At 40.4% G+C, this 27,456-nt stretch overlaps 1 protein-coding gene across 1 annotated transcript; it reads right to left on the minus strand.

Moving 5' to 3' along the window:
- Positions 1–21,828: 21,828 nt before the first annotated feature.
- Positions 21,829–24,419, minus strand: tmem51b (transmembrane protein 51b). The gene is made up of 2 exons (XM_062987021.1): positions 24,028–24,419; positions 21,829–22,320 (listed from the first exon to the last, which is right to left on the minus strand). Exons 1-2 carry the CDS (start codon positions 24,417–24,419, stop codon positions 21,894–21,896), a joined length of 819 nt encoding a protein of 272 aa, XP_062843091.1. The 3' UTR covers positions 21,829–21,893.
- Positions 24,420–27,456: the final 3,037 nt, after the last annotated feature.

Raw genomic sequence — 27,456 nt, forward strand, 5'->3', positions numbered from 1 at the left:
TGCATTGTCATCCTGATACACGGCACCGCCATTGGATGCACATGGTCCTCCAGAATGGTTCGGTAGTCCTTGGCAGTGACGCGCCCATCTAGCACAAGTATTGGGCCAAGGGAATGCCATGATATGGCAGCCCAAACCATCACTGATCCACCCCCATGCTTCACTCTGGGCATGCAACAGTCTGGGTGGTATGCTTCTTTGGGGCTTCTCCACACCGTAACTCTCCCGGATGTGGGGAAAACAGTAAAGGTGGACTCATCAGAGAACAATACATGTTTCACATTGTCCACAGCCCAAGATTTGCGCTCCTTGCACCATTGAAACCGACGTTTGGCATTGGCACGAGTGACCAAAGGTTTGGCTATAGCAGCCCGGCCGTGTATATTGACCTTGTGGAGCTCCCGACGGACAGTTCTGGTGGAAACAGGAGAGTTGAGGTGCACATTTAATTCTGCCGTGATTTGGGCAGCCGTGGTTTTATGTTTTTTGGATACAATCCGTGTTAGCACCCGAACATCCCTTTCAGACAGCTTCCTCTTGCGTCCACAGTTAATCCTGTTGGATGTGGTTTGTCCTTCTTGGTGGTATGCTGACATTACCCTGGATACTGTGGTTCTTGATACATCACAAAGACTTGCTGTCTTGGTCACAGATGCGCCAGCAAGACGTGCACCAACAATTTGTCCTCTTTTGAACTCTGGTATGTCACCCATAATGTTGTGTGCATTGCAATATTTTGAGCAAAACTGTGCTCTTACCCTGCTAATTGAACCTTCACACTCTGCTCTTACTGGTGCAATGTGCAATTAATGAAGATTGGCCACCAGACTGGTCCAATTTAGCCATGAAACCTCCCACACTAAAATGACAGGTGTTTCAGTTATTTTGTCCAACCCCTGTATATATACAGTGTATCACAAAAGTGAGTACACCCCTCACATTTCTGCAAATATTTCATTATATCTTTTCATGGGACAACACTATAGACATGAAACTTGGATATAACTTAGCCAGTGTACAGCTTGTATAGCAGTGTAGATTTACTGTCTTCTGAAAATAACTCAACACAGCCATTAATGTCTAAATAGCTGGCATGGGAATTTCTTGCTTTATCAATGGGGTTGGGACCATCAGTTGTGTTGTGCAGAAGACAGGTTACCACACAGCCGACAGCCCTATTGGACAACTGTTAAAATTCATATTATGGCAAGAACCAATCAGCTAACTAAAGAAAAACGAGTGGCCATCATTACTTTAAGAAATGAAGGTCAGTCAGTCCGGAAAATTGCAAAAACTTTAAATGTGTCCCCAAGTGGAGTCACAGAAACCATCAAGCGCTACAGCGAAACTGGCACACACGAGGACCGACCCAGGAAAGGAAGACCAAGAGTCACCTCTGCTTCTCAGGACAAGTTCATCCGAGTCACCAGCCTCAGAAATCGCAAGTTAACAGCAGCTCAGATCACAGACCAGTTGAATGCCACACAGAGTTCTAGCAGCAGACCCATCTCTAGAACAACTGTTAAGAGGAGACTGTGCAAATCAGGCCTTCATGGTCAAATAGCTGCTAGGAAACCACTGCTAAGGAGAGGCAACAAGCAGAAGAGATTTGTTTGGGCCAAAAAACATAAGGAATGGACATTAGACCAGTGGAAATCTGTGCTTTGGTCTGATGAGTCCAAATTTGAGATCTTTGGTTCCAACAGCCTTGTCTTTGTGAGACGCAGAAAAGGTGAACGGATGGATTCCACATGCCTGGTTCCCACTGTGAAGCATGGAGGAGGAGCTGTGATGGTGTGGGGGTGTTTTGCTGGTGACACTGTTGGGGATTTATTCAAAATTGAAGGCACACTGAACCAGCATGGCTACCACAGCATCCTGCAGCGACATGCCATCCCATCTGGTTTGCGTTTAGTTGGACCATCATTTATTTTTCAACAGGACAATGACCCCAAACACACCTACAGGCTGTGTAAGGGCTATTTGACCAAGAAGGAGAGTGATGGAGTGCTGCGGCAGATGACTTGGCCTCCACAGTCACCGGACCTGAACCCAATCGAGATGGTTTGGGGTGAGCTGGACCGCAGAGTGAAGGCAAAGGGGCCAACAAGTGCTAAACACCTCTGGGAACTCCTTCAAGACTGTTGGAAAACCATTTCAGGTGACTACCTCTTGAAGCTCATTGAGAGAATGCCAAGAGTGTGCAAAGCAGTAATCAGAGCAAAGGGTGGCTATTTTGAAGAAACTAGAATATAAAACATGTTTTCAGTTATTTCACCTTTTTTTGTTAAGTACATAACTCCACATGTGTTCATTCATAGTTTTGATGCCTTCAGTGAGAATCTACAATGTAAATAGTCATGAAAATACAGAAAACGCATTGAATGAGAAGGTGTGTCCAAACTTTTGGCCTATACTGTATATGTATATGTATATATATACATACTGTATATGTATATGTATATATATATACAGTATATATATATATATATATACTGTATACATACAGTATATATGTATATATAAGTTTTAAAAGGTTTTTAACGTTGTGCTTGACAAGTTTTGTTTTAAATATTTATATAGGACTTGCTGCATAGTCTTTCAATCATAATGCTCTTTAAACTACTAAAAATCTGTTTTTGAAATGCTAGCTGGCAGGAAGTGACTGAGTGTGATCAGTGATATTACACAATACCTACCCAAAGATCAGATCATTCGAGTTATGAAATTAAATATAGAATTATTTTCGTGTCAAAAGTCGACAGCACGACATGTTTATCCTCTAGCAGGATTCCTTGTATTCTCAGTCAGATTTTCTCTGCTTTCACATAAACTTAAGTTGCTCACGCACAAAACTGCACGCGCTTCAAACATGCTTCTCGCGTGCTCAGAGTTTCCTCTCGCTTGCTCGGATTTCCAGTTCCTAAAGTGCCAGACCAATCAGAATCCGTTACCGGTTTTAATCAATGGAATTGCTCCTATTTCCCCATTCATTCTCACTGGTCGGAAAGAGTGAACTGTTGTGTGCGCGAAGAAGATTTAAAGACATCCGAAGGTGGACAGTCAACCGTATCAGGTAAGTTCTTTTGTTTGTTTATTTAAAAAAAAAAATTAAATTAGACTTTTACACACGCACCGTGTTTTCCGACCAATGAGAATGCAGGGGAAATAGCAATTCCACTGCCCAAACCTGTAGCAAAATCTGATTGGTCAAGGACTCTTGGAACTGGAAATTCAAGTGGGAGAGAGGAAACTCCGTGAAAGAGACCAAGGGCAGTTTCACGTGCGAGGAGGTAAAATTTGTGTGAGAGCAGAGAAAACCTATCTGAGAATACAAGGAATTCTGCTCACAGATAAACAAGTTGTGCACTTTTGGCATAAAATAACGGCATTTTTGAGCTGCTTTTTACATAGCGAAGGATCCCACCTTCTCAACACCGTCTCCTTGTCTCACCTGACATCACACCTTGTCTAAAAAACCCAAGAACAGAGTCTCCTTCATAAGCCCCTCCGTAACTTCACAGGGGAGAGCATCTTGACCAGCTCCATCATCTGGTACGGCAGCTTCACTTGCCATAGAAGGAAAGGTGAAAAGCCCTGCAAAAAGTGGTGAGAACTGTCCAGTTCATCTCTGCAGCACCCTCCCATACAGGACATTTCATATAAAATAAAACCGAGGAAAGTCAGCAATGTCACCTCAGACTCCACACACCCCAGCCACTTCCTCGTCCACCTACTGCCATCTGGGAGAAGGTATCAGAACAAACAAGCCAGAATCACAAGATTTAAGAACAGTTTCTACTCTCAAGCTGTTAATCTGGTCACGACAACAGCAACCACCAGATCATGGAAACGAATATTGTAAAATATATGCACACAGAAATGTTATGTTATTCCAAGCTGCTGTCTGACTTCATATACAGGTCCTTCTCAAAAAATTAGCATATTGTGATAAAGTTCATTATTTTCCATAATGTAATGATAAAAATTAAACTTTCATATATTTTAGATTCATTGCACACCAACTAAAATATTTCAGGTCTTTTATTGTTTTAATACTGATGATTTTGGCATACAGCTCATGAAAACCCAAAATTCCTATCTCAAAAAATTAGCATATTTCATCCGACCAATAAAAGAAAAGTGTTTTTAATACAAAAAAAGTCAACCTTCAAATAATTATGTTCAGTTATGCACTCAATACTTGGTTCGGGAATCCTTTTGCAGAAATGACTGCTTCAATGCGGCGTGGCATGGAGGCAATCAGCCTGTGGCACTGCTGAGGTGTTATGGAGGCCCAGGATGCTTCGATAGCGGCCTTAAGCTCATCCAGAGTGTTGGGTCTTGTGTCTCTCAACTTTCTCTTCACAATATCCCACAGATTCTCTATGGGGTTCAGGTCAGGAGAGTTGGCAGGCCAATTGAGCACAGTAATACCATGGTCAGTAAACCATTCACCAGTGGTTTTGGCACTGTGAGCAGGTGCCAGGTCGTGCTGAAAAATGAAATCTTCATCTCCATAAAGCTTTTCAGCAGATGGAAGCATGAAGTGCTCCAAAATCTCCTGATAGCTAGCTGCATTGACCCTGCCCTTGATAAAACACAGTGGACCAACACCAGCAGCTGACATGGCACCTGAGACCATCACTGACTGTGGGTACTTGACACTGGACTTCAGGCATTTTGGCATTTCCTTCTCCCCAGTCTTCCTCCAGACTCTGGCACCTTGATTTCCGAAAACAGTACTTTGGACCACTGAGCAACAGTCCAGTGCTGCTTCTCTGTAGCCCAGGTCAGGCGCTTCTGCCGCTGTTTCTGGTTCAAAAGTGGCTTGACCTGGGGAATGCGGCACCTGTAGCCCATTTCCTGCACACGCCTGTGCACGGTGGCTCTGGATGTTTCTACTCCAGACTCAGTCCACTGCTTCCGCAGGTCCCCCAAGGTCTGGAATCGGCCCTTCTCCACAATCTTCCTCAGGGTCCGGTCACCTCTTCTCGTTGTGCAGCGTTTTCTGCCACACTTTTTCCTTCCCACAGACTTCCCACTGAGGTGCCTTGATACAGCACTCTGGGAACAGCCTATTCGTTCAGAAATTTCTTTCTGTGTCTTACCCTCTTGCTTGAGGGTGTCAATGATGGCCTTCTGGACAGCAGTCAGGTCGGCAGTCTTACCCATGATTGCAGTTTTGAGTAATGAACCAGGCTGGGAGTTTTTAAAAGCCTCAGGAATCTTTTGCAGGTGTTTAGAGTTAATTCGTTGATTCAGATGATTAGGTTAATAGCTCGTTTAGAGAACCTTTTCATGATATGCTAATTTTTTGAGATAGGAATTTTGGGTTTTCATGAGCTGTATGCCAAAATCATCAGTATTAAAACAATAAAAGACCTGAAATATTTCAGTTGGTGTGCAATGAATCTAAAATATATGAAAGTTTAATTTTTATCATTACATTATGGAAAATAATGAACTTTATCACAATATGCTAATTTTTTGAGAAGGACCTGTATACTTGGAAGGACCTACTGGCTAACGTTCGTATAATTGTTTACCAGACGCTACCTCTAAAATTGCGGCACATTCTTTCTCTCCAGTGTATTTACAGTGTATTTCGTAGTTAATGTCAGCCAGATACTGTATCCCTGTAAATCTATATTAACAAAAGTTGAATTTATTAATTTGTTTATACTTTAAAAAAACATTATCAAAGCTAATTAAGTGAAACACGTTTAACTCACACTGAACAAAAAGAAAATACATGTAAACAAACTTGTCAATTATTGGCACCAGTAGAAATATATTTTGGGTTGTTATATCTCCAAATTTCCAAAAATGCAATACCACATTTATGCAAGCCTTTTGTATTTTTCTAATCCCCTGAGTTTTTCCTATACAACACCAGCTTTTATGGCCAAATGAGAAAAAAAGAGCTTTCAGCTACAAACACACATTTTGATGTAGGAACTATGATGGTTACACAGACAATACTCCATATTGTTGAATATAGTGAATAATGTTTGATGTTTTGAGAATGTTGTTTCTTCAAATGCTCTGGAATCATTGTTAGGATAAATGGAAATCATATACTTTGTGGAGCACCAAGATATTTTAAATAACAAATTGCTTTAGCCAAAAAGCTACACCTGGGTCCTGTTGTTTACAAGTAAGGATGGGTTAGGTTTACCACACTGTGAAAAACAGTATGAGCACACAGTCCAACAGTTTAAGAACATTTTATTTACAATATACCAAACTTGCCCACTGCTGAGATTTGTGTTTGACCTACTGCCACTTTGGCCAGGATAAATATGTTAATGAAAATGAAAAGTTTATGATGTACCAAACTTACTATGTTGTAGATATACTACCAAATATACTGTATGTACTTACTTAAAGTAATGCTAAAAATAATAGTTCACTCTAAAAGCTAAACTTTGATCACACTGCAGTTAAACTATATATAAAAAACACCACAGTACAAGATAATTGTAATTATTCAATATACTTTATATATACAGTATATATACAGTGTATCACAAAAGTGAGTACACCCCTCACATTTCTGCAAATATTTCATTATATCTTTTCATGGGACAACACTATAGACATGAAACTTGGATATAACTTAGAGTAGTCAGTGTACAGCTTGTATAGCAGTGTATATTTACTGTTTTCTGAAAATAACAACACACAGCCATTAATGTCTAAATAGCTGGCAACATAAGTGAGTACACCCCACAGTGAACATGTCCAAATTGTGCCCAAATGTGTCGTTGTCCCTCCCTGGTGTCATGTGTCAAGGTCCCAGGTGTAAATGGGGAGCAGGGCTGTTAAATTTGGTGTTTTGGGTACAATTCTCTAATACTGGCCACTGGATATTCAACATGGCACCTCATGGCAAAGAACTCTCTGAGGATGTGAGAAATAGAATTGTTGCTCTCCACAAAGATGGCCTGGGCTATAAGAAGATTGCTAACACCCTGAAACTGAGCTACAGCATGGTGGCCAAGGTCATACAGCGGTTTTCCAGGACAGGTTCCACTCGGAACAGGCTTCGCCAGGGTCAACCAAAGAAGTCGAGTCCACGTGTTCGGCGTCATATCCAGAGGTTGGCTTTAAAAAATAGACACATGAGTGCTGCCAGCATTGCTGCAGAGGTTGAAGAGGTGGGAGGTCAGCCTGTCAGTGCTCAGACCATACGCCGCACACTGCATCAACTCGGTCTGCATGGTCGTCATCCCAGAAGGAAGCTGACGCACAAGAAAGCCCGCAAACAGTTTGCTGAAGACAAGCAGTCCAAGAACATGGATTACTGGAATGCCCTGTGGTCTGACGAGACCAAGATAAACTTGTTTGGCTCAGATGGTGTCCAGCATGTGTGGCGGCGCCCTGGTGAGAAGTACCAAGACAACTGTATCTTGCCTACAGTCAAGCATGGTGGTGGTAGCATCATGGTCTTGGGCTGCATGAGTGTTGCTGGCACTGGGGAGCTGCAGTTCATTGAGGGAAACATGAATTCCAACATGTACTGTGACATTCTGAAACAGAGCATGATCCCCTCCCTTCGAAAACTGGGCCTCATGGCAGTTTTCCAACAGGATAACGACCCCAAACACAACCTCCAAGATGACAACTGCCTTGCTGAGGAAGCTGAAAGTAAAGGTGATGGACTAAACCCAATTGAGCACCTGTGGCGCATCCTCAAGTGGAAGGTGGAGGAGTTCAAGGTGTCTAACATCCACCAGCTCCGTGATGTCATCATGGAGGAGTGGAAGAGGATTCCAGTAGCAACCTGTGCAGCTCTGGTGAATTCCATGCCCAGGAGGGTTAAGGCAGTGCTGGATAATAATGTTGGTCACACAAAATATTGACACTTTGGGCACAATTTGGACATGTTCACTGTGGGGTGTACTCACTTATGTTGCCAGCCATTTAGACATTAATGGCTGTGTGTTGAGTTATTTTCAGAAGACAGTAAATCTACACTGCTATACAAGTTGTACACTGACTACTCTAAGTTATATCCAAGTTTTATTTCTATAGTGTTGTCCCATGAAAAGATATAATAAAATATTTGCAGAAATGTGAGGGGTGTACTCACTTTTGTGATACACTGTATATATATATATATATATATATATATATATATATATATATATATATATATATATATTCATACTTTAATATTTTGAATATTTTAAAAATACAAAAAATACCTTGTACAGATCATAATGGTACAGATTTTTAAGAATAGGTTGATGTGCATAGCTGCAGTAACTACAGAGGCATAAAGCTGATCACCCATATCATAAAGACCTGGGAAAGAGTAGTGGAAGCTAAGCTAAGAAAATAGATGTGGACTTGTGATCAGCAGTATGGGTTCAAGCCAGCAAAGTGCACCACAGATGTGATGTTTACTTTAAGAGTGTTGATGGAGGAGTATATGGAAGGCCAGAAGGAGTTGCATTGTGTGTGTGTACATCTAGAGAAAGCTTATGACATGGTGCTGAGAGAGGGGCTGTGGTATTGTATGAGGGAATTAAGAGTGGCAGAGTTTGAAGTTTGAAAGTGATGCAAGAGGAAATATGTAGGAGGACAGTGTAACAGCAGTGAGATATGCAGTAGGAATGACAGATAGGTTTAAAGCGAAGGTGAGACTGCATCAAGGATCCTTTCCTGTTTGCAGCGGTGCAATGTATGCGAACGACATGGATTTGTAGCAAGCAGTGAGCAGGTAGAGGAAAGTCTGGAATGATGGAGGGATGTATTAGAGAGAAGGGTACATGTTCAGGAATTTGAGAGAGGGCGGGTGTGTAGATAGTTGAGCTGAGAGACAAAGTAATGAAGTGTGGTGGAGAGGGGAAGAAAAGAGTGCTGGCAGGGTGGAGTGGGTTTCGAAGAGTGGCAGAGGTGATTTGCAATAGAAGGTTATCTACCAGAGTAAAAGGTTAAGTTTACAAGACAGCGGTGAGGCCTGCTATCTTGTATGGCCTGGAGGCAGTGGCACTGACAAAAAAACTGGAAAGGGAGCTGGAGGTGGCAGAAATGCAAATGCTGCAAGTCTTGTTGGGAGTGACAAGGATGGACAAGATTAGGAATGAGTGTATTAGAAGAACAGTAAAGGTAGGATGTTTTGGAGAAAAAGTTGGGGGGGGGGGGGGGGGGGGGGGTGAGATTGAGATGGTTTGTGCATGTGTAGAGGTGCGATGTGAGTTATATTGGGAGAACTTTGCTGAGGACGTAGCTGTGAGTGAAAGAGGAGGATGTTCAGGAAACAAGCAAGATGGAGATAAATGATCTGCTGTCGTGACCCCTAACAGGAGCAGCCAAAGGAAGAAAAAGTGGAATATCCTCGTTTCTTTAAGTACATTAGTTGTATGTCCACCTACCTATGGCCATATAGTGTACGTTAAATATCTATTTTATGAGTGCAGGCCACACCATTCACCAGGAATGAATGAAGACTGATCATGAGACTATAATGGAATTGATTGGAACCATGAGAATGTTGGACTGGGGTTTAGGGTGGCTCATTCTTTGTGCTGGGTAGCCAAACTCTGCCCCCTTTGTTATTTAATTAGAAAAACAAAAATGTAAAGAGCTTTGAAAGAAACAGGGAGGAGGTGGGTGTTAGGATTCATCAAGGGAGAAAGAAAGGAATGATGGGTACATACAGTGGTGTTAAAAAAAATAGCAGTGATTTTAAAAAAGCGAATAAAGCACAAAATCATTATAATAACTTTTATTTCCATAAATGCAAATGCACTGAAAATACTACACTTTCAATTCTAAATCAAAACATTAACAAAATTTTGTCAGTTTGTGTCAATCCTTTACAGAAAATTAAGAAAAATTAATATTAGGCTGTTCAAAATAATAGCAGTGCAGCATTTTTCTTTAAAAACTCAAAAAATGTATCTATAACATGAAAATTTTTTTGAGGTTTCACTTTACTTTAAATTACTGAACTAATATTTAGTGGCAGACCAGTCAACATAGGGCAACATGATCTCCTCAAGTATTCTGATATATTTAAACTGATCCATGATCCCTCGTATGTGATAAATAGGTATAACACCATGGTATGAAAAACATCCCCATATCATCATTTTGTACCACCGTGCTTTACTGTCTTCACAGTGCACTCTGGCTTGAATTCAGTGCTCAGGGGTTGTCTGACATACTGTCTACGGCCACTAGACCCAAATAGAACAATTTTGCTTTCACCAGTCCACAAAATGTTCAGCCATTTCTCTTTGGACCAGTCAATGTGTTCATTGGGAAATGTTAACCCATTCAGGAAACGTCTTTTTCTTAACAACGGGACTTTGCAAGGAGTTCTTGCTGGTAAATTGGCTTCACCTAATCATCTTCTGTACTCACTGGTAAATTTAGATGTTCCTTGATCTTTCTGGAGGTGATCATTGACTGAGTATTTGCTATTTTGGCTAATCTTCGATCCAATTGAACAGTAGTTCCACGCTTCCTTCCGTATCTTTCAGGTTTTGGTTGTCACTTCAAGGCATTTGAGATCTTTTTAGCTGAGCAGCCTATAATTTGCTGCACTTCTCTGTATGTTTTTTCTCTCTACAATCAACTTTTTAATCAAAGTACTCTGTTCATCAGAACAATGTCTGGAACAACCCATTTTACCCAGTATTTCAAAAGGAAATGTGCTATGACCAACCTGTGCAACATTTGCCACCCCCCTACATTAAATAAGGGCCAAAACTGACACCGGTTCTTCTGCAGAATGAATGACTTCACCAATTGAACTCCTCACTGCTATTATTTTGAACAACCCCCTTTCAATCAATGCTTCGATTACTCAGAATGAGCAGCATGCATGTCCTAATTGTTGGGTTTGTTTTGTTTTCATTACTCTACTACACTTTCAAGTAAATTTTTTGCTATGTAGAAATAGCATTTCTACTAAAAACAGTGATTTATCAGGTTAATGGTGTTGGACTGCTATTATTTTGAACACTACTGTATATAGGCCATCAATTAGGAGATGGGAGGAGTTTCAGCTTTGTGTTCTCCCAACCATAAGTTATTTCATAACTCCATTTTATGAAGAGTAATTATGAGGCTGTTAGGCAAGAAAGGGGAGCTCTGAGAATGTTTCTCCCTCTTTGTGCTGGGCAGCCATACCCCCACAAACTCCAGCTGAATTAGTACTGGGTGTTCACAGGTACCTTTCTGAGGTGAGATGAGGCCCCCATGGAAGGCAAGAATACGAGTGAGCAGAATCTTCCACTGTAGTTGTTGGTCTGGCTGGGTAGATGGAGATTAGTTGGCTGGGGTATTGATGTATGGGTCTTGTCTGTGAATAGGTGGACTTGATAGGATTGTTTGGTTTAATTTGAGCAAGGTTAATTTATTTATGGTGCTTCATGTGACAGATGTCTTAGATGATTTGGCAAAAATATATGTCTAATCCTTGGTGTAAACCCTAAATAAACAAACCAGATGTGATTGTAGCAAAAAAAAAAACTTCCTTATTTGCTTGAGAAAGAAACCTTGAGAGAAACCAAACTCAAAAGGGAACTCATTCTCTTCTGGTTAATGCCAGGCAGTTGGTAACATTAGGGTTGTACGGCTATAAAGCTAAGGGACTGGAAAATGTAATATGTATATGGATAAATACAACCCCAAATAAAAAAAAAGTTGTGACCGTATGAAAAATGCAAATAAAAAATGCAAATAAAAAATGCAGTGTTTCTTTTCTTCATTTAAAATTTTTTATTTCAGACAGTATGACCCCAAGATATTTCATGTTTTGTCTGATCAACTTCATTTTACATTTAAAAGTGTGGCACAAAGAAATGAAGTGTTTCAGGTGTTATTTTTGTTATTCTTCCTGCAAGCACGTCAACAGAATAAGGTTGTCATTGTCACATTTTTCATTTCAAATTTCACACTCATTGGGGACAGGTCAGGACGGCAGGCAGGCCAGTCCAGTACACGTACCCTTTTCTTCCACAGCCATGCCCTTGTAATGTGTGCAGCGTGTTTGTTGCATTGTCTTGTTAAAAAAATGCATGGACGTCCCTGGAAAAAATGTCATCTTGAAGCAGCAAATGTTGCTCTAAAATCTCAATGTACTTTTCTGCATTAATGCTGACATTACAGAACAGTAAATTACCTTTCCCAAGGGTACTGACACAACCCCATACTATGACAGACCCTGGCTTTTGGACTTGGCTGTTGCTGATAACAGCTAGATGTTTTTCTTTTTGTCTAAAAAAAAAGTTTTAGGCTTCTTTTTTGCACAGTAAAGTTTTAAATAGCGTTTGTAGATGTAAATCCATATCGAAGTGACTGACAAAGGTTTGCCAAAGTAATATTTTGCCCATGTGGTTATATCAGCAATTGACGAATGACGGTTCTTGCAATGCCATCTGAGGAATTATGCAAATTCCTTCCAGTCTTTCTTTGAGGAATGTTATTTAAACATTTTAATAATTTTCTCTCACATTTGCTGACAAACTGTAGGTCATCTTCTTATCTTTGCTCCTTAAAGGTTCAGCCTAAATTGCAATGTGTTGCAAGTTAATCAGACTAAACATAAAATTTATTGGGTTCATACTATCTACAACTTAATAAAAGTTAAAGTAAATGTAGGAAACTGCATTTTTTCATTAGCGTTTTCCTTACCTCCTCAACTTTTTCTGATTTGGGGTTGTAACTTGAAGTAGCAGATATGGGCAGATCGTGTGCAGCTAAGACCTAATTAGTGAATGAGGTTAGTTGAGTTGCTGTTTATACAGTAGTGTTCAAAAAAATAGCAGTGATTTAAAAAAAGCGAATAAAGCACAAAATCATTATAATAACTTTTATTTCCATAAATGCAAATGCACTGAAAATACTACACTTTCATTTCTAAATCAAAACATTAACAAAATTTAGCCAGTTTGTGTTAATCCTTTACAGAAAGTTAAGAAAAATGAATATTAGGCTGTTCAAAATAATAGCAGTGCCAGCATTTTTCTTTAAAAACTTAAAAAATGTATGTATAAACTGAAAAAAATGTTTGAGGTTCCACTTTACTTTAAATTACCGAAGTAATATTTAGTGGCATAACAATTGTTTCTGAGATCTGTGTTGCATGGAGTCGACCAACTTCTGGCACGTCTGACCAGGTATTCCAGTCCAGGATGATTAGACTACATTCCACAGTTCTTCTGCAATTTTGGTTTTGCCTCAAAAAAGCAAGTTTCAGCTATCAGCCCACAAGTTCTCTATGGGATTGAAGTCAGGAGATTGGGCTGGCCACTCTATTACCTCAATCTTGTTTGTCTGTAACCAAGATCTTTTGGGTCACTGTCATGTTGAAACACCCGTTTTAAGGACATTTCTTCTTCGACATAGGGCAACATGATCTCCTCAAGTATTCTGATATATTTAAAGTGATCCATGATCCCTCGTATGTGATAAATAGGCGTAACACCATGGTATGAAAAACATCCCCATATCATCATTTTGTACCACCATGCTTTACTGTCTTCACAGTGTACTCTGGCTTGAATTCAGTGCTTGGGGGTCGTCTGTCATACTGTCTACGGCCACTAGACCCAAAAAGAACAATTTTGCTTTCACCAGTCCACAAAATGTTGAGCCATTTCTCTTTGGACCAGTCAATGTGTTCTTTGGCAAATTGTAACCCATTCAGGACACGTCATTTTCTTAACAACGGGAGTTGTAAGGAGTTCCTGCTGGTAAATTGGCTTCACTTAATCATCTTCTGTACTCACTGGTAACTTCAGATGTTCCTTGAACTTTCTGGAGGTGATCATTGGCTGAGCCTTTGCCATTTTGGCTTTTCTTCGATCCTTTCGAACAGTAGTTCCACGCTTCCTTCCGCATCTTTCAGGTTTTGGTTTTCACTTCAAAGCATCTGAGATCATTTTAGCTGAGCAGCCTATAATTTGCTGCACTTCTCTGTATGTTTTTCCCTCTACAATCAACTTTTTAATCAAAGTATGCTGTTCATCAGAACAATGTCTGGAACAACCCATTTTACCCAGTATTTCAGAAGGAAATGTGCTTTGACCAACCTGTGCAACATTTGCCACCCTCCTACCTTAAATAAGGGCCAAAATTGACACCCGTTCCTCTGCAGAATGAATGACTTCACCAATTGAACTCCTCACTGCTCACTGCATTGAACATGCATGCCACTCATTCTGAGTAATCGAAGCATTAATTGAAAGGGGGTTGTTCAAAATAATTTTCACAAAATAATTTTTGAACAACCCCCTTTCAATTAATGCTTCGATTACTCAGAATGAGTGGCATGCATGTTCTAATTGTTGGGTTTGTTTTGTTTTCATTACTCTACTACACTTTCAAGTAAATTTTTTGCTATGTAGAAACAGCATTTCTACTAAAAACAGTGATTTATCAGGTTAATGGTGTTGTACTGCTATTTTTTTGAACACCACTGTAAGTAGCCACAGCAGGGTTTTTGATGCTGTAGCATTGGGCTGTCTAGATAGGATTGTAACTTACCTTGAATCAGTGTTCTGTAGCAGTGGTATGCTTATGATGACCGATGTAGTTTTATAGTCCGTATCTGGATGCTGCTTAAAGCCTGGGTGAATAACAAAAGGATAGTTTTAAGGGGTTGCAACTTAGGAAGAGGAAGTGTTGACTGCAAACTGTGTGTTGCCTGTGTGGGTTGTGGCTAGTTTGGTAGAGTTTGTTTCTGTGGGTAAGTGCGTCTTGATCATTCTTTTGTGAAGACTGAGTGTCCTTGTTTGGCCTTGTGAAATTTAAGAGGTGTGGACAGTGTGTGGAATTTTTGTTTCTGGGCAAGATGATCAAGTATTTGGACATTCAAAGTAAAATGCTAGCTTAGGGCTGTGGCCATAGTTGGAAAGGAGGATAAATATCCAGTAGGTAATGTAAATGGAAGGCTGAAAGAACAAGCATCCTGGAAGTGCTAGCAGTAGTATTTGATAATACAGATGGATCTAAATGCTGTGATTACTGAAATGCTGCTCAGCTGATGGGAGACAGTTTGTGTGAATAATGGAGGTGCTTCAGTCTGAACCAGGTGGGAAGAGGGTGCTGCAAAAATAGTTTGATGTTAGCATTTGGAGAGCTGCAGAATTTATTAGAAAGAGCATAAAAGAAGGAGGTAGAGAAGTAGGGTGTGGTTTTACTTGAAGTAATAGGATAAGTAATTCTAGTATAATTATATTATTTGGAAATTAGTAATTAGTAATGAATAGGCTGGTGTGTATGAGGATCTGCATGGGACATAAAGTAATGTGAAGGTGAAGCAATAAGGTGCAGTTTAGGTTTTTTAAGTGTCGCTGATAATTTGGTTATTAGGTTGTCCAGATTAAACAGAAATTAGATGGTAACTTCCCAGTAGAATGAACAGGGCTGACTGGGAGATATATTACAGCAGGGGTGCCCATACTTTTGCAGCTGGAGATCTACTATTTAGAAGTAGATCTCAATGTTGGCCTTATCATTTTTCAAAAAAGCTTTAAAGCTTTTTTAAAATGCGCTTTAGTTGCCTATGTTGATATTCAGCATTACAGGCCAAGCAACTGAAAAATCACACTAATCTTATTCTAATTAATGGTTTCAGCCAGGTTTATGTAGTCTGGACAATAGCTGCTGATGCCAATTTTCAAGCAGGCCCTCTTTATCAGTAAGGGTGGACCGATATTTAGACTTAATTATTTTCATATGGGAAAAGGCTGATTCAAACAAGTAGGTTGATCCAAAAATGCTGTCAAATATGTCAAGTCAACTTTATTTATATAGCGCTTTTTACAATAAACATTGTCTCAAAGCAACTTTACAAAATCCAGGACCAACAGATACAAAAAAACCCTGGCAAAATATTTGGCACATTCTTATGTTTGGATATTTTTTTCAGCCAGCAAGTTCCAAAATTGACTTCATATGAATGTCAGATTGTAGGGTTAAAATGTCATCTTCGAGCAGATGGGTCCACGATGCAGTTTTTTAAAACCAGCACATCAGCTTCAGCTGTACCACCAAATGAAAAGCACATGGTTGTTGCAATCAGCTCAAGCTAACTAAAATCTCGAAAGTGCTGTTCAAAGTCTCGATCACATTCTGAATTTGTTCAATGTACCACGCACTATTCAGTTGTATGCAAGATGCCCCCTGCTTTTTCAGCTCCGATGACATGATTTGGAAGTTCCGTAAGTTGTGACGCTGCAACTTTGAGGACACTAACTCCAGTTTTCATTTGAAAGTGTTCACAGAACTCATCATGTCCACCACACATTTGTCTTTGCCTTGCAGCTCTAAATTAAGCTTATTCAACATGTTGGTTAGATCAGTCATGAATGCCAGCTCTAAGAGCTGCTGTTTGTCATCCAGCTGGACGTATTCTCTACTGTTCAAGACGTGAAGAAACTCTTTGATATCAGGTAAAAGATCCTGAAATCTCTGCAGAATTTGCCTCTACTAAGCTATCTGACATCTGTATGTAACATGAGATCTGAATATTCTTTGCCAGCTTCTTCCACGTATGAAGGAAACAGCCATCTTTGCAGTGTTGTGGGGTGCTTTGTGATGTGTGGGTGTGGCAACAGTATAGACATGTGTGACAGAAGTTTGCATTATGATGCAAAGCATCTAGCATGAAGCAATGAAGTTTTGCATTTTGTGTAGTTACCGAGAAGGTATATGGCTGGGTTTCATAATTAAAGGTGGAGCTGCAGGGTGTGAAGAGTTTGGGTGTTTGAAAGATTTGGTGCTGCTAGAGAAACAGCCTGGTCTATGGTAGTTCATGGATAATCGTTGAGCTCTTTTAATGTGTACATGGTTTAGGAGATGATTGTTTGTTTGTTTGTTTGGCATTAGAGGTGGGTTCAAAACCAAGTTTAAGCTAAGTAAAAGTTAATGTACTATATTTGGCTTTTTAATCTTTAGGTAATTCAACAAATTCAGGATTTTTTGTGGGTTATTGTGTTCGAAGAGGTCTTTCATATTTGTGTCTCTGTAAAATATTTTTCTAGTATCTTCGATGGCTTGGCATTCTGTCAGGATATGTTTTATTGACAATTGTGATCCACAGTACTGGCAGTTTGGCGCATCTTCCCCCAAGAGAAGGTGTCTGTGTGTCAGGGCTGAATGTCCTATACGGCATCTCGTTAACACTGTTTGGTCGTGTCTTTTTATTAGATACTGGGTAGAAGTCCTGTCGAGTCGTGGCTTGATTTCGTACAGTTTGTTAGCTGTGTTACGATTCCATTCCTCCTGCCATGTGTTTTTACAAAGTAATTTGACTGTGTGGAGGGCATCGGTGGGTGGGACATAGCACCAGGTAATCTGTTTTTCTGCAGCTTTCTTTGCCAGGTCGTCTGCTTTTTCGTTGCCTGTGATATTGCAGTGGCTGGGGATCCAACAATACGTGATGTGGACTCCGCGTTTTCTAAGTTCTTTCTCTGTAGCTAAGAGCTCGAAGATAACTGGGTGATCCGTTTGGAGGGATAGCAGCGCTTGTAAGCACGATTTTGATTGCTGTATTGGGGGAGGCATATGCTGCGTTGCTAGTCAGATGTATAAGTTCAGTCAGTGTAGATGATTTGGTGATTTGGGTGCATGTCATGAATTTACTCAGGTAGGTTGTAGGGAGGGTATCCTGTTTTGCATATCCAGCTAGTTTGAAGATTAGGTTTTTTAACTTTCCATGGAGGTATCAGAGGACATTTGGTGGGCTTTACCGAGGTGCTAAGAGCGTCTAGGAAGGTTTTGATACGGAGTCCTAGTGGTTTGATGAGGTTTCCTTTGGTCTCATATAGGTGGTGGTATTGGTTTTTGAAGAGAGATTGGTGGGCTGGGTTTTCTTTATTCCCTTGGTTCTTTATGGCATACTGTAGGCTTATTCATAGTCTCCAGATATGTAGAGGTGGTTCATCTGCTTCTACGTAGAGGCTTTCTACAGGTGATATTTTGTATGCTCCCAGGGTCAGTCTAAGTCCTTGATGGTGTATGGTGTTGAGTGGTTTCAGGTAGGAAGGCCTTGTTCCTCCATAGTCAGCACTACCATAGTCTAGGCATGATCGAATTAACGTGATGTAGAGATATTTTAATAGACGGGCATCTGAGCAGAAGAGGGTTGAGTGGGGTAAAATGTGCTGTTGGACAGTATGGGTTGAAGTGTCATAGCATTGTAAGGCTGTTGAAGTTGTAAAGACTTCTAACTAGCTCATTTATTTTCCGACTTTTTCCATCTAACTGTTACTGGCCATCCTCTTACTCCTTACAATTGGGGGTGGAGGGTGGGATAAATAGGAAATGGAAGTTGGGATGAACAAGGGTGGAGTTGGGGTGATTAGATTAAAGTAGGTGGGATGAATGGGAAGGAGGTTGGATTAATAGAATTTGACATTGTCTCTTTATTAGTACTGATTAATACATGGTGTGGAGCTGTAGTGAAGGATGGCTTAGATGCTGTGAAAATTCCTGGGTGGAGGCTTCATGCTGTTGAAGAGGTGACATTATCGCTGGAGGCATCTGTGGGTGGAGTTCTGCTGAGATGGAGTGTCTACTTGCTGATTTCAACACATTGACACCATCACAATCATCTGAAAAATGGTGGTTTGTTTTTTTTCTTTCGTGAGCTTTAAAATGCGTGGAAAAGGATTTTGCTTTAGGAGCGGAGTGGGTGAGGCGAATCTTTAGTATTTAAATCTTTGAAGCTTGTAGAAGTCTGGGCTAAGATGCTGAGAGGGTGGAGAGGGGACTTGTATTCTGGGACTGTAGAGGGTTCAGAAGCATGGATGTTTGAAGCATAGTGTGGGAAAGAAAGTAGTGCTTATATAGTGCCCTGCACTGGATTGGTGCCCTCTTCATGATGCTTTACTGTGCAACATCTGCCCTAAAACATTTTTACTTGAGTTAATTACAACATTTAGGCATATGACATTTAACAGACACTTATCCAAAGTGGCTTAAATCATGCTAGATGCACTGTTGGACCTACCTCACAATCTACAGAAGTTTAAGGACCTGCCGTCCTTAAACTTCTGTAGATTGTGAGGTAGGTCCAACAGTAAAAATGTTCATCATTACTCACTGAAGAGATGGCACCAAGATCTACTGAAGGACGCTCCATCAAGTTGAAGGACCTGCTGGGAATGGCTTATTCCAGTACATTACAGAACTCCTTCATATACACTGTGACTACAAGTATCCAGACACCTTACAGCACTTACAGCTTGTTGGACAGCCCATTCCAAAACCATGGTCATGCAGTGGCTAATACTTACCAAAAGTGATCCCAGGGAGGACAATTGGTGCACCAGCAACATGGGTGCTCCAGGCTCATTGTTACCTCTTGAGTTAGCGAAGACTAGACTGTCAGGTCTACAACTTGCTGAATATGGAGTTGTCTTGGACACAGACCAGTCAAGGGTATCCATGATTACCCCTGTGCACTGCGGACAGAGAGATAATTAAGCATCAGAACTGGACCAAGGATCAATGTAATATGGTGACCTAATATGATAATTCACAATTTTTGCATTATGTGGATGACTGGGTGCATCTGTGTTGCTTACCTAATGAAGAGCTGTAAGTTTTGCATTTTTTGTTTTTTTTGCATTAAGTCTATCCCTCCTCAATTCCCCAAAGTTAAAAGGTCTCTTAAATCGATCCACCCACATTAGCAGCTGCTGTCCAGACTACAAACCCGGCAGACAGGCACCATTCAGTGTAAATCGGAAGTGGCGTATAGTTATTTGGGCTTTGAGGCATCTGGGATGGACCATCACACAGTGAAAACATGTACGTAGATGCCACATGCTATAGACCAAAAAACAAAAAGTGCCATTTAGACTAGTATCAGCAGCAAGTCCAAAAGCAGGGTCTGTCATGGTATGGGGTTGTGTCAGTGCCCTTAGCAATGGTAATTTACACTCTTGTGATGGCAGCATTAATGCAGAAGAGTACATTGAGATTTTAGAGCAACATTTTCTGCCTTTAAGATGACAATTTCAGGAACACCCAAGCACCATTTAACACGACGATACAAAACCACATGCTGCACACACTCTGAAGACATGGCTTCAGAAGAAGAGGGTATGGGTACTCAACTGGCCTGTCTGTATTTTTTGTTTTTTGCATTTTACATACTTTCCCAACTTTTTCTGAATAACAGTAAATAACAATTTAATTCTAAAATATCAGATTTTAAACAATTTTGAGTATTTGTATACATTTAATTTGTAGTTTAAAAGACAGTGTAGGAAAATATGCCTTTATTTGTACAAACAAAAACTAAAACATTAAAATAAAAAAATGACATCATTACTTTTCTATTTCAAAACAATCACAACAAAACAACAATGCTATATTAATATTTAATACAATTCATTACCAAACTTCTAAATGTAATTAACACATCTTTGTAATCTAAATGTTAGCCATTAAAAATCTTAAAATTACAGCAGTATTATGTGTTTCATTAAACAGTGATATTTAGACACACCAACACTAGGCCATACATGAGGCAATACATTAATTACCTTAAAGTCCTTTATGAGAAACACGAGAAGCACATCAGGTCGGTCATATCAAGTCTCCGTTCTGATAGTATACATTGATTGAACCAGTGATAGCTCAGTGGTTAAGGTACTGGACTAGTAAACAGAAGGTTGCCGGTTCAAGCCCCGCCACCACCAATTTGCCACTGTTGGGTCCCTGAGCAAGGCCCTTAACCCTCAATTGCTCATCGTGTAAGTCGCTTTGGATAAAAGTGTCTGCTAAATGCTGAAAATGTAAATGATAGAATATCAACAAAAAGTGGCTTACAACATCATACATTTGAGTAATGCTGTCTAGTTTTCATTTAATGAATTACTAAATTAAAATGCTAATGTTGCTACCAACTGCTGAAAGTGAATAGCTACCAATTAGCATTATGTAAATACACCATGCTAACAGCTTATTCATTGTATAGCACATTAGCATGTTTATTCAAGCTGTTCTTTTAAAGTTCACTTTAAAAGAATGATGAGTAAATGCAGGGTGTTGATTCAGTTCACAACATTTGAAGCTCTTCTGATGACATGAAATGAAGGGCAGCATAAAGAGTGCAGGTGCTGTTGGTATTGCATAGCTTGAATAGCCCAGGTTTGATTTCTACATTTCTTGTATGTGTAGTTTAACATGTTCTTTTTTTATGTCATTATTAGTTTTTTTTTCTCTGTCCTTTTTTATCAGATTCTACAAATATGTGGTTACTTCGGCTTCTCTAAACTCGCCTTAGGTGTAAGTAGGTATGTGATGCCCTGCAATGGAGTAATGGATGTTCAAGGTGTATTCCCTGGGCTTCAGATCCACTGGGGCCCTGACCAGTTAAAGCAGTTACTGAAAATAAATAGATAAATAAATGGGAAGAAACAGTCACACATTAATCTCCCTGAAAATAATTACACTGGGTAAACATTATTCATCTTTAATCACTGCTTCAGCTTGCAGTGGGTCATTAAACAGCGGGAGACACATACCCATTTACTTACACCTAGAGTAGTGATCCAGCTACTGTCATTCTTTACATTTTCAGCACTTAGCAGATGCTTTTATCCAAATGACTTACAGTACTACACAATCTAAGCAACTGAGGGTTAAGGGCCTTGCTCAGGGGCCCAACAGCAACCTGGCAGTTGTGAGGTTTGAACCGGCAACCTTCTGATTACTGGACCAGCACCTAGGCTACAGCTGCCCTGTTTTGTTTTGAAATGTGGGAGAAAACCCGAATCTATAATAAAGTGTTTTATTGTATTAATAAAGCAGGTTCTTTTATGACTATTAACACTACATGCACCACTCAGTGTCACACAGCACAAAAAGAGAGACATATCCAGGGCAGTGTTTGTACTGATCATTTTAAATCAAACTGGCTCTACAGGAAACTCAGGCACTTTGTCCTCATACTGTGGTGGGGGTGTCAGGGGCTCTATGGTCACTCGTCCCTCCTGTGAGGGGCTCTGGATGTTCAGCCTGATGTCTTTAACATGGAGTTTCTCAGACTTAATCCTGCGAACGCGAAGTGGTCTGAGGATGCGGCTGGCTCGACTGCTGCTGCGGGCTGGCTGGGGGTTTGTGCTGGCTGCCAGGGGGGTGTTTTGATCCCTAGATGTATTTTGGCCTCTGCCAGCACCTGGTCCATTTCCCTCATTCTCTACTGCAGCAATCAAATCCTCGTAGGATGGGAGCTGTGAGGAGTTTCGTCTCAGGTTGCTCTGACTGATTGGGTAGCGTCCGCTAGTTACAGCTTCATCGTAGCTGGGCACATCATAGGTAGGGGCCGGTGTATCACTGCAGTGCAAATACAGCAAAAAAAAAAAAGTTAAACGGTATTTTAAAAAGATTTTATCGTTTTTCTTTGCAGCATTTGTTTTTTGGGGTGTACTTTGAAAATGGCAGTTGGCAGGGTATAATGTGCTATTGAAATATTTTAGTTTTAACACTATGTAAATAATTTACACTTTGGTTTTGTATTAACATACTGAAAGGTGTGAAAAATTAGGATGATTTTTGACTTTAAAATAGTCCCCGACAAGTTATAAAACTAGCAAAAAAAATGTAGGATAGTTGCTTTAACCTTATTTCGAATCTTTTAAATGCCCTGCAGTAGTCACGTTCATGCATGTCCCATATATTTATCTATAGCTACAACATATTTAAAGGGTCATAGCAGTAATGGTACAAATGATGTGTCTTTTTTTATATATTTTTATATAACAACGGTTGCCTTTTAGTAGTCACTGCTGCCACCTCACACGTTTGAACATGTCCAGATAATTAAACACAAATACAGTTTTGTGAACTAATCTGGAATGATGTGGATGTATGCATTACTTACAGTTTGATTCAATTACTTACTAATTTGAGTCATAATAGACAAACATTGCACAACACTAGCAATTGTAAAACATTATCACAATTTAGGTGAAGTAAACATTTAGGCTAAAAATGTTCCAGTTAAGATAATAATAATATGGATAAGATTGTAGAATTGTAACATATACTGCATGGGGAAAAAGTATGTGGACACCTGACCATGAGAGTTGGACATTCCATGGTAAAACCATAATATAAATGTGCCCACCTAATTTTGTCTATACTGGCTTCCTTTTGGTCTTTCAGAAGATTTTGGAGTGGGGTGTTTATTTACTCAAAATAGCATATAGAGAGAAAGAGCATTTTTCAAAGAAGTGGAAGCAAAAGGTGGAAGCATTTACTAGATTTTACACCTGTTAGCAAATTAACAACTCAATTTTGGCTGAGTCTGAGTCTACTATAGAACTTTAGAAGTGTAACTGATTATATAAATGGGCTAAAAGGAATTGCAAGTGGCCTTACTTTTAGACGTCTGATGTATCCCCTCATCATTAGAGATGCTAGCTTTTGCACTTTTTGCTGATAATAGACTGAATGCTGCTTTTTGCTTTATGGCATGGATAACTTGCCATAAGACAGAAGACAAGACAGATAACTTGTCTGTCTTTCCCCAAAACAAGTAAAAATGTGGACTCATCTGATCACAGCATGACCGTTTATCATGCAATGCTAAGAGCTTAAAGGCCATTCACATTCAAGAGTGATTTCCGGCCATGCCCTATACCAGAAAGCTATCCAGATTCCCTGAAACTTTGCATAATAGTTAACAAGTCTCCCACAAAGTTTAGCACAAAGTGACCCAACTTTGCTTGCAAGTCTTGGTGGATCCTCCTTATTTACCCAATCATGATAAATTCAGCATTGGTTTATATTGGTTTATATTTACAAACTACAATTAAGCAAAAACAGGAAAGTTTATCTGTATTTTTGTCAGTGCAATAAGAGTTCAAGAGAATTAAAAAGATTCTAGTTATTATTGCATTTGACAAAATGTCCCAACATTCCAGAAATTGGGTTTGTATATATGGTCAATTTTCTCTCCTCCACTTAGTTTAATGATAATCAGTATACACCAACCTATTGCACAAGTCAATTTAATGAAAAGTGTAAAATGGTACCTACATTTCTACTGGTTCTCCTTGTACATTGTCTGTGTACTGAACACCCGCAGTTGTAGTCATTCCACTTGTCCTCCTTCTGTGCTTGTCTCTCAAGCCCAGGCACACAGCCAGCAGCAGCATGGCCAGCCCAGCCCCTACCAACACAAATGCCACAGAGGAGGTCTTCTGCTTCATTTCATTACTGGTAATACCACCCTGTTGCGTGCCCGTGTTGTTCCGACGCCCTTCCAGTGGTACCACTGTCCACACGATCATGACAACACCAAGGGCCACCAAGCCCACCCCCAGGGCACACAATGCATACTGTGAGCTTGAGCTGTTTCCGTGACTGCTAGAGGATCTAGGACGTGAAGGCCTGCTGCCCGAGCACAGACGCTGCCCGCTAGAACACATGGCACCAGGACAACTTCACAGACTTCCTCACACTGCAGTCTTCGAGGTAAATTTTTTTTTTTTTAAATGCAGTCCAAATCTAGAGGTAAAAAGCAAACAAATTTTTAGATGTCTTGTTGAGTAATATAACTATTGAGAGTTCAAAAACATTAACAGAAAAATAATTGCAAAAGTTTAAGCTCTGTGTCCACCTATAATCAGGGAGTTCTAGGCTAAAACAGGTGCTTTCTCAATTAAAACAGCACTTGGTGCTCATGTGATATCATTGGACAATTTAATACCATTGTTAAAATGCACCAACCACCCTATTCTACAGTGGTGTAAAGAACTAACTGCCTCATTTCTGACCAGCTTAAAACATACTACACCTACACCACATTTTGTAAAACATAACATAGGAAACAAAAACTGCCCCCCCCCCACGTGTATTACCCTTGTTTAAACAATTGCCCCCTATGTTACTAATTAACCAGTTTACCAAATTCACATTGCCATGCCAACTTGGCTAATTAAAAACATCCAGGCTTGATTTCAGCCAGCCCTGCAGAATACAGAACTAACTTATCTTAAACCTCACAAAAAATCAAGTGATCCCCTTAAAGTTTCTCCTGGAAAACTGTCACAATGTAATTACATTTCAAAAGAGCTGAAAAACCTTAATTGTCTGAGTGTAAATTATTTGCAACTGAGATGAAGTAGGAATCCCAATGATTGAAGAGTTAACCAATAACTGACAAATAAGTCATTGTTTGATTAATGTTGTCGTTAAAATGTTTCTGCTCAGTGTTTATGTCCATCTTATGCCAAGTTCACACTACACGACTTTCCAAGTCGTCAGGTCGCTGTACAGTTCACACTACACAACTGGATCTCTTGTAATTGGGATTCTGTTAAGTCGGTGTGTATTTCACACTACACGACTTATCGGCGATAGGGGGTTTCACACTACACGATCTATCACCAACTGGAATCGCAGGCAAGCTTCTCTGGTCTCCCAAACTACGTTTTGTCACAAAAACAAACACGAGAAGTGACGAGGGGTTTAATGATACCACGTCCAAAAATGCATGTCAACAAGTAGCGAGCGAGCAAAGTTGTTAATGCGCTGATGTGCAGCGTTAAATCAAGGAGGAAAAATAAATGAATCTGAGTGGATTTGGTTTGGATTGTTCTATAGGAGTGGCAGCTGCTGGTCTTTCAAAGAGGGGAAGCTCATTGTCGGCTTACATTGTAAAATTTGTCAATTTATTTATACATAAATTCTGCCCTCCGTTCCTTTTCAAGAAAATGTCCTGAAATGAATTGCAGTTTGTCTTTCGACTTCACTCGCAAAATCCGCGATGGGACTGAAGCTCCAAGTGATAGCTGTCAATCAAAACGGGATTCAGCCTTTCGACTGATCCTCCAATCATCTTGCAGAAGCTCAGCGTCCAGACCCGCCCACAGCTCCATTCACCCCCAGAGACGCTCGGCGTACGGGGGCGGGACAAAATCACGGCATTTATCCAATGACCGGCGAGTTTCGAAGCAATGAAAAAAAAAAACCCATGCAGCCCCATAGAAGTGAAGAGACGCTCAGCTTCTGCGGGCAAATGCATTGACGCTAAGGGAAAGTATGATAAGTAGCTGATTCTGAACGAACTCGTCTTCGAGATGAACGTGTTCTAACACATTAGTAGTCAATGAAATGTTAACACAACTGTACATATTTGACCATTTAATTTTTGACATTTTAGGGGAAGCTGAGCTTCCCTTGCAGTCTTAGAGAAATCGCCACTGTTCTATAGTGAGTTGGAGGTTAATAAATATTGTTTGCAATGCAACGTTGGTGTTATGTACAGTGTATCACAAAAGTGAGTACACCCCTCACATTTCTGCAAATATTTTATTATATCTTTTCATGGGACAACACTATAGAAATAAAACTTGGATATAACTTAGAGTAGTCAGTGTACAGCTTGTATAGCAGTATAGATTTACTGTCTTCTGAAAATAACTCAACACACAGCCATTAATGTCTAAATGGCTGGCAACATAAGTGAGTACACCCCACAGTGAACATGTCCAAATTGTGCCCAAAGTGTCAATATTTTGTGTGACCACCATTATTATCCAGCACTGCCTTAACCCTCTTGGGCATGGAATTCACCAGAGCTGCACAGGTTGCTACTGGAATCCTCTTCCACTCCTCCATGATGACATCACGGAGCTGGTGGATGTTAGACACCTTGAACTCCTCCACCTTCCACTTGAGGATGCGCCACAGGTGCTCAATTGGGTTTAGTCCATCACCTTTACCTTCAGCTTCCTCAGCAAGGCAGTTGTCATCTTGGAGGTTGTGTTTGGGGTCGTTATCCTGTTGGAAAACTGCCATGAGGCCCAGTTTTCTAAGGGAGGGGATCATGCTCTGTTTCAGAATGTCACAGTACATGTTGGAATTCATGTTTCCCTCAATGAACTGCAGCTCCCCAGTGCCAGCAACACTCATGCAGCCTAAGACCATGATGCTACCACCACCATGCTTGACTGTAGGCAAGATACAGTTGTCTTGGCACTTCTCACCAGGGCGCCGCCACACATGCTGGACACCATCTGAGCCAAACAAGTTTATCTTGGTCTCGTCAGACCACAGGGCATTCCAGTAATCCATGTTCTTGGACTGCTTGTCTTCAGCAAACTGTTTGCGGGCTTTCTTGTGCGTCAGCTTCCTTCTGGGATGACGACCATGCAGACCGAGTTGATGCAGTGTGCGGCGTATGGTCTGAGCACTGACAGGCTGACCTCCCACGTCTTCAACCTCTGCAGCAATGCTGGCAGCACTCATGTGTCTATTTTTTAAAGCCAACCTCTGGATATGACGCCGAACACGTGGACTCAACTTCTTTGCTCGACCCTGGCGAAGCCTGTTCCGAGTGGAACCTGTCCTGGAAAACCGCTGTATGACCTTGGCCACCATGCTGTAGCTCAGTTTCAGGGTGTTAGCAATCTTCTTATAGCCCAGGCCATCTTTGTGGAGAGCAACAATTCTATTTCTCAC

Source organism: Trichomycterus rosablanca, chromosome 24, assembly GCF_030014385.1.
Source record: "Trichomycterus rosablanca isolate fTriRos1 chromosome 24, fTriRos1.hap1, whole genome shotgun sequence".
Lineage (NCBI taxonomy): Eukaryota > Metazoa > Chordata > Actinopteri > Siluriformes > Trichomycteridae > Trichomycterus > Trichomycterus rosablanca.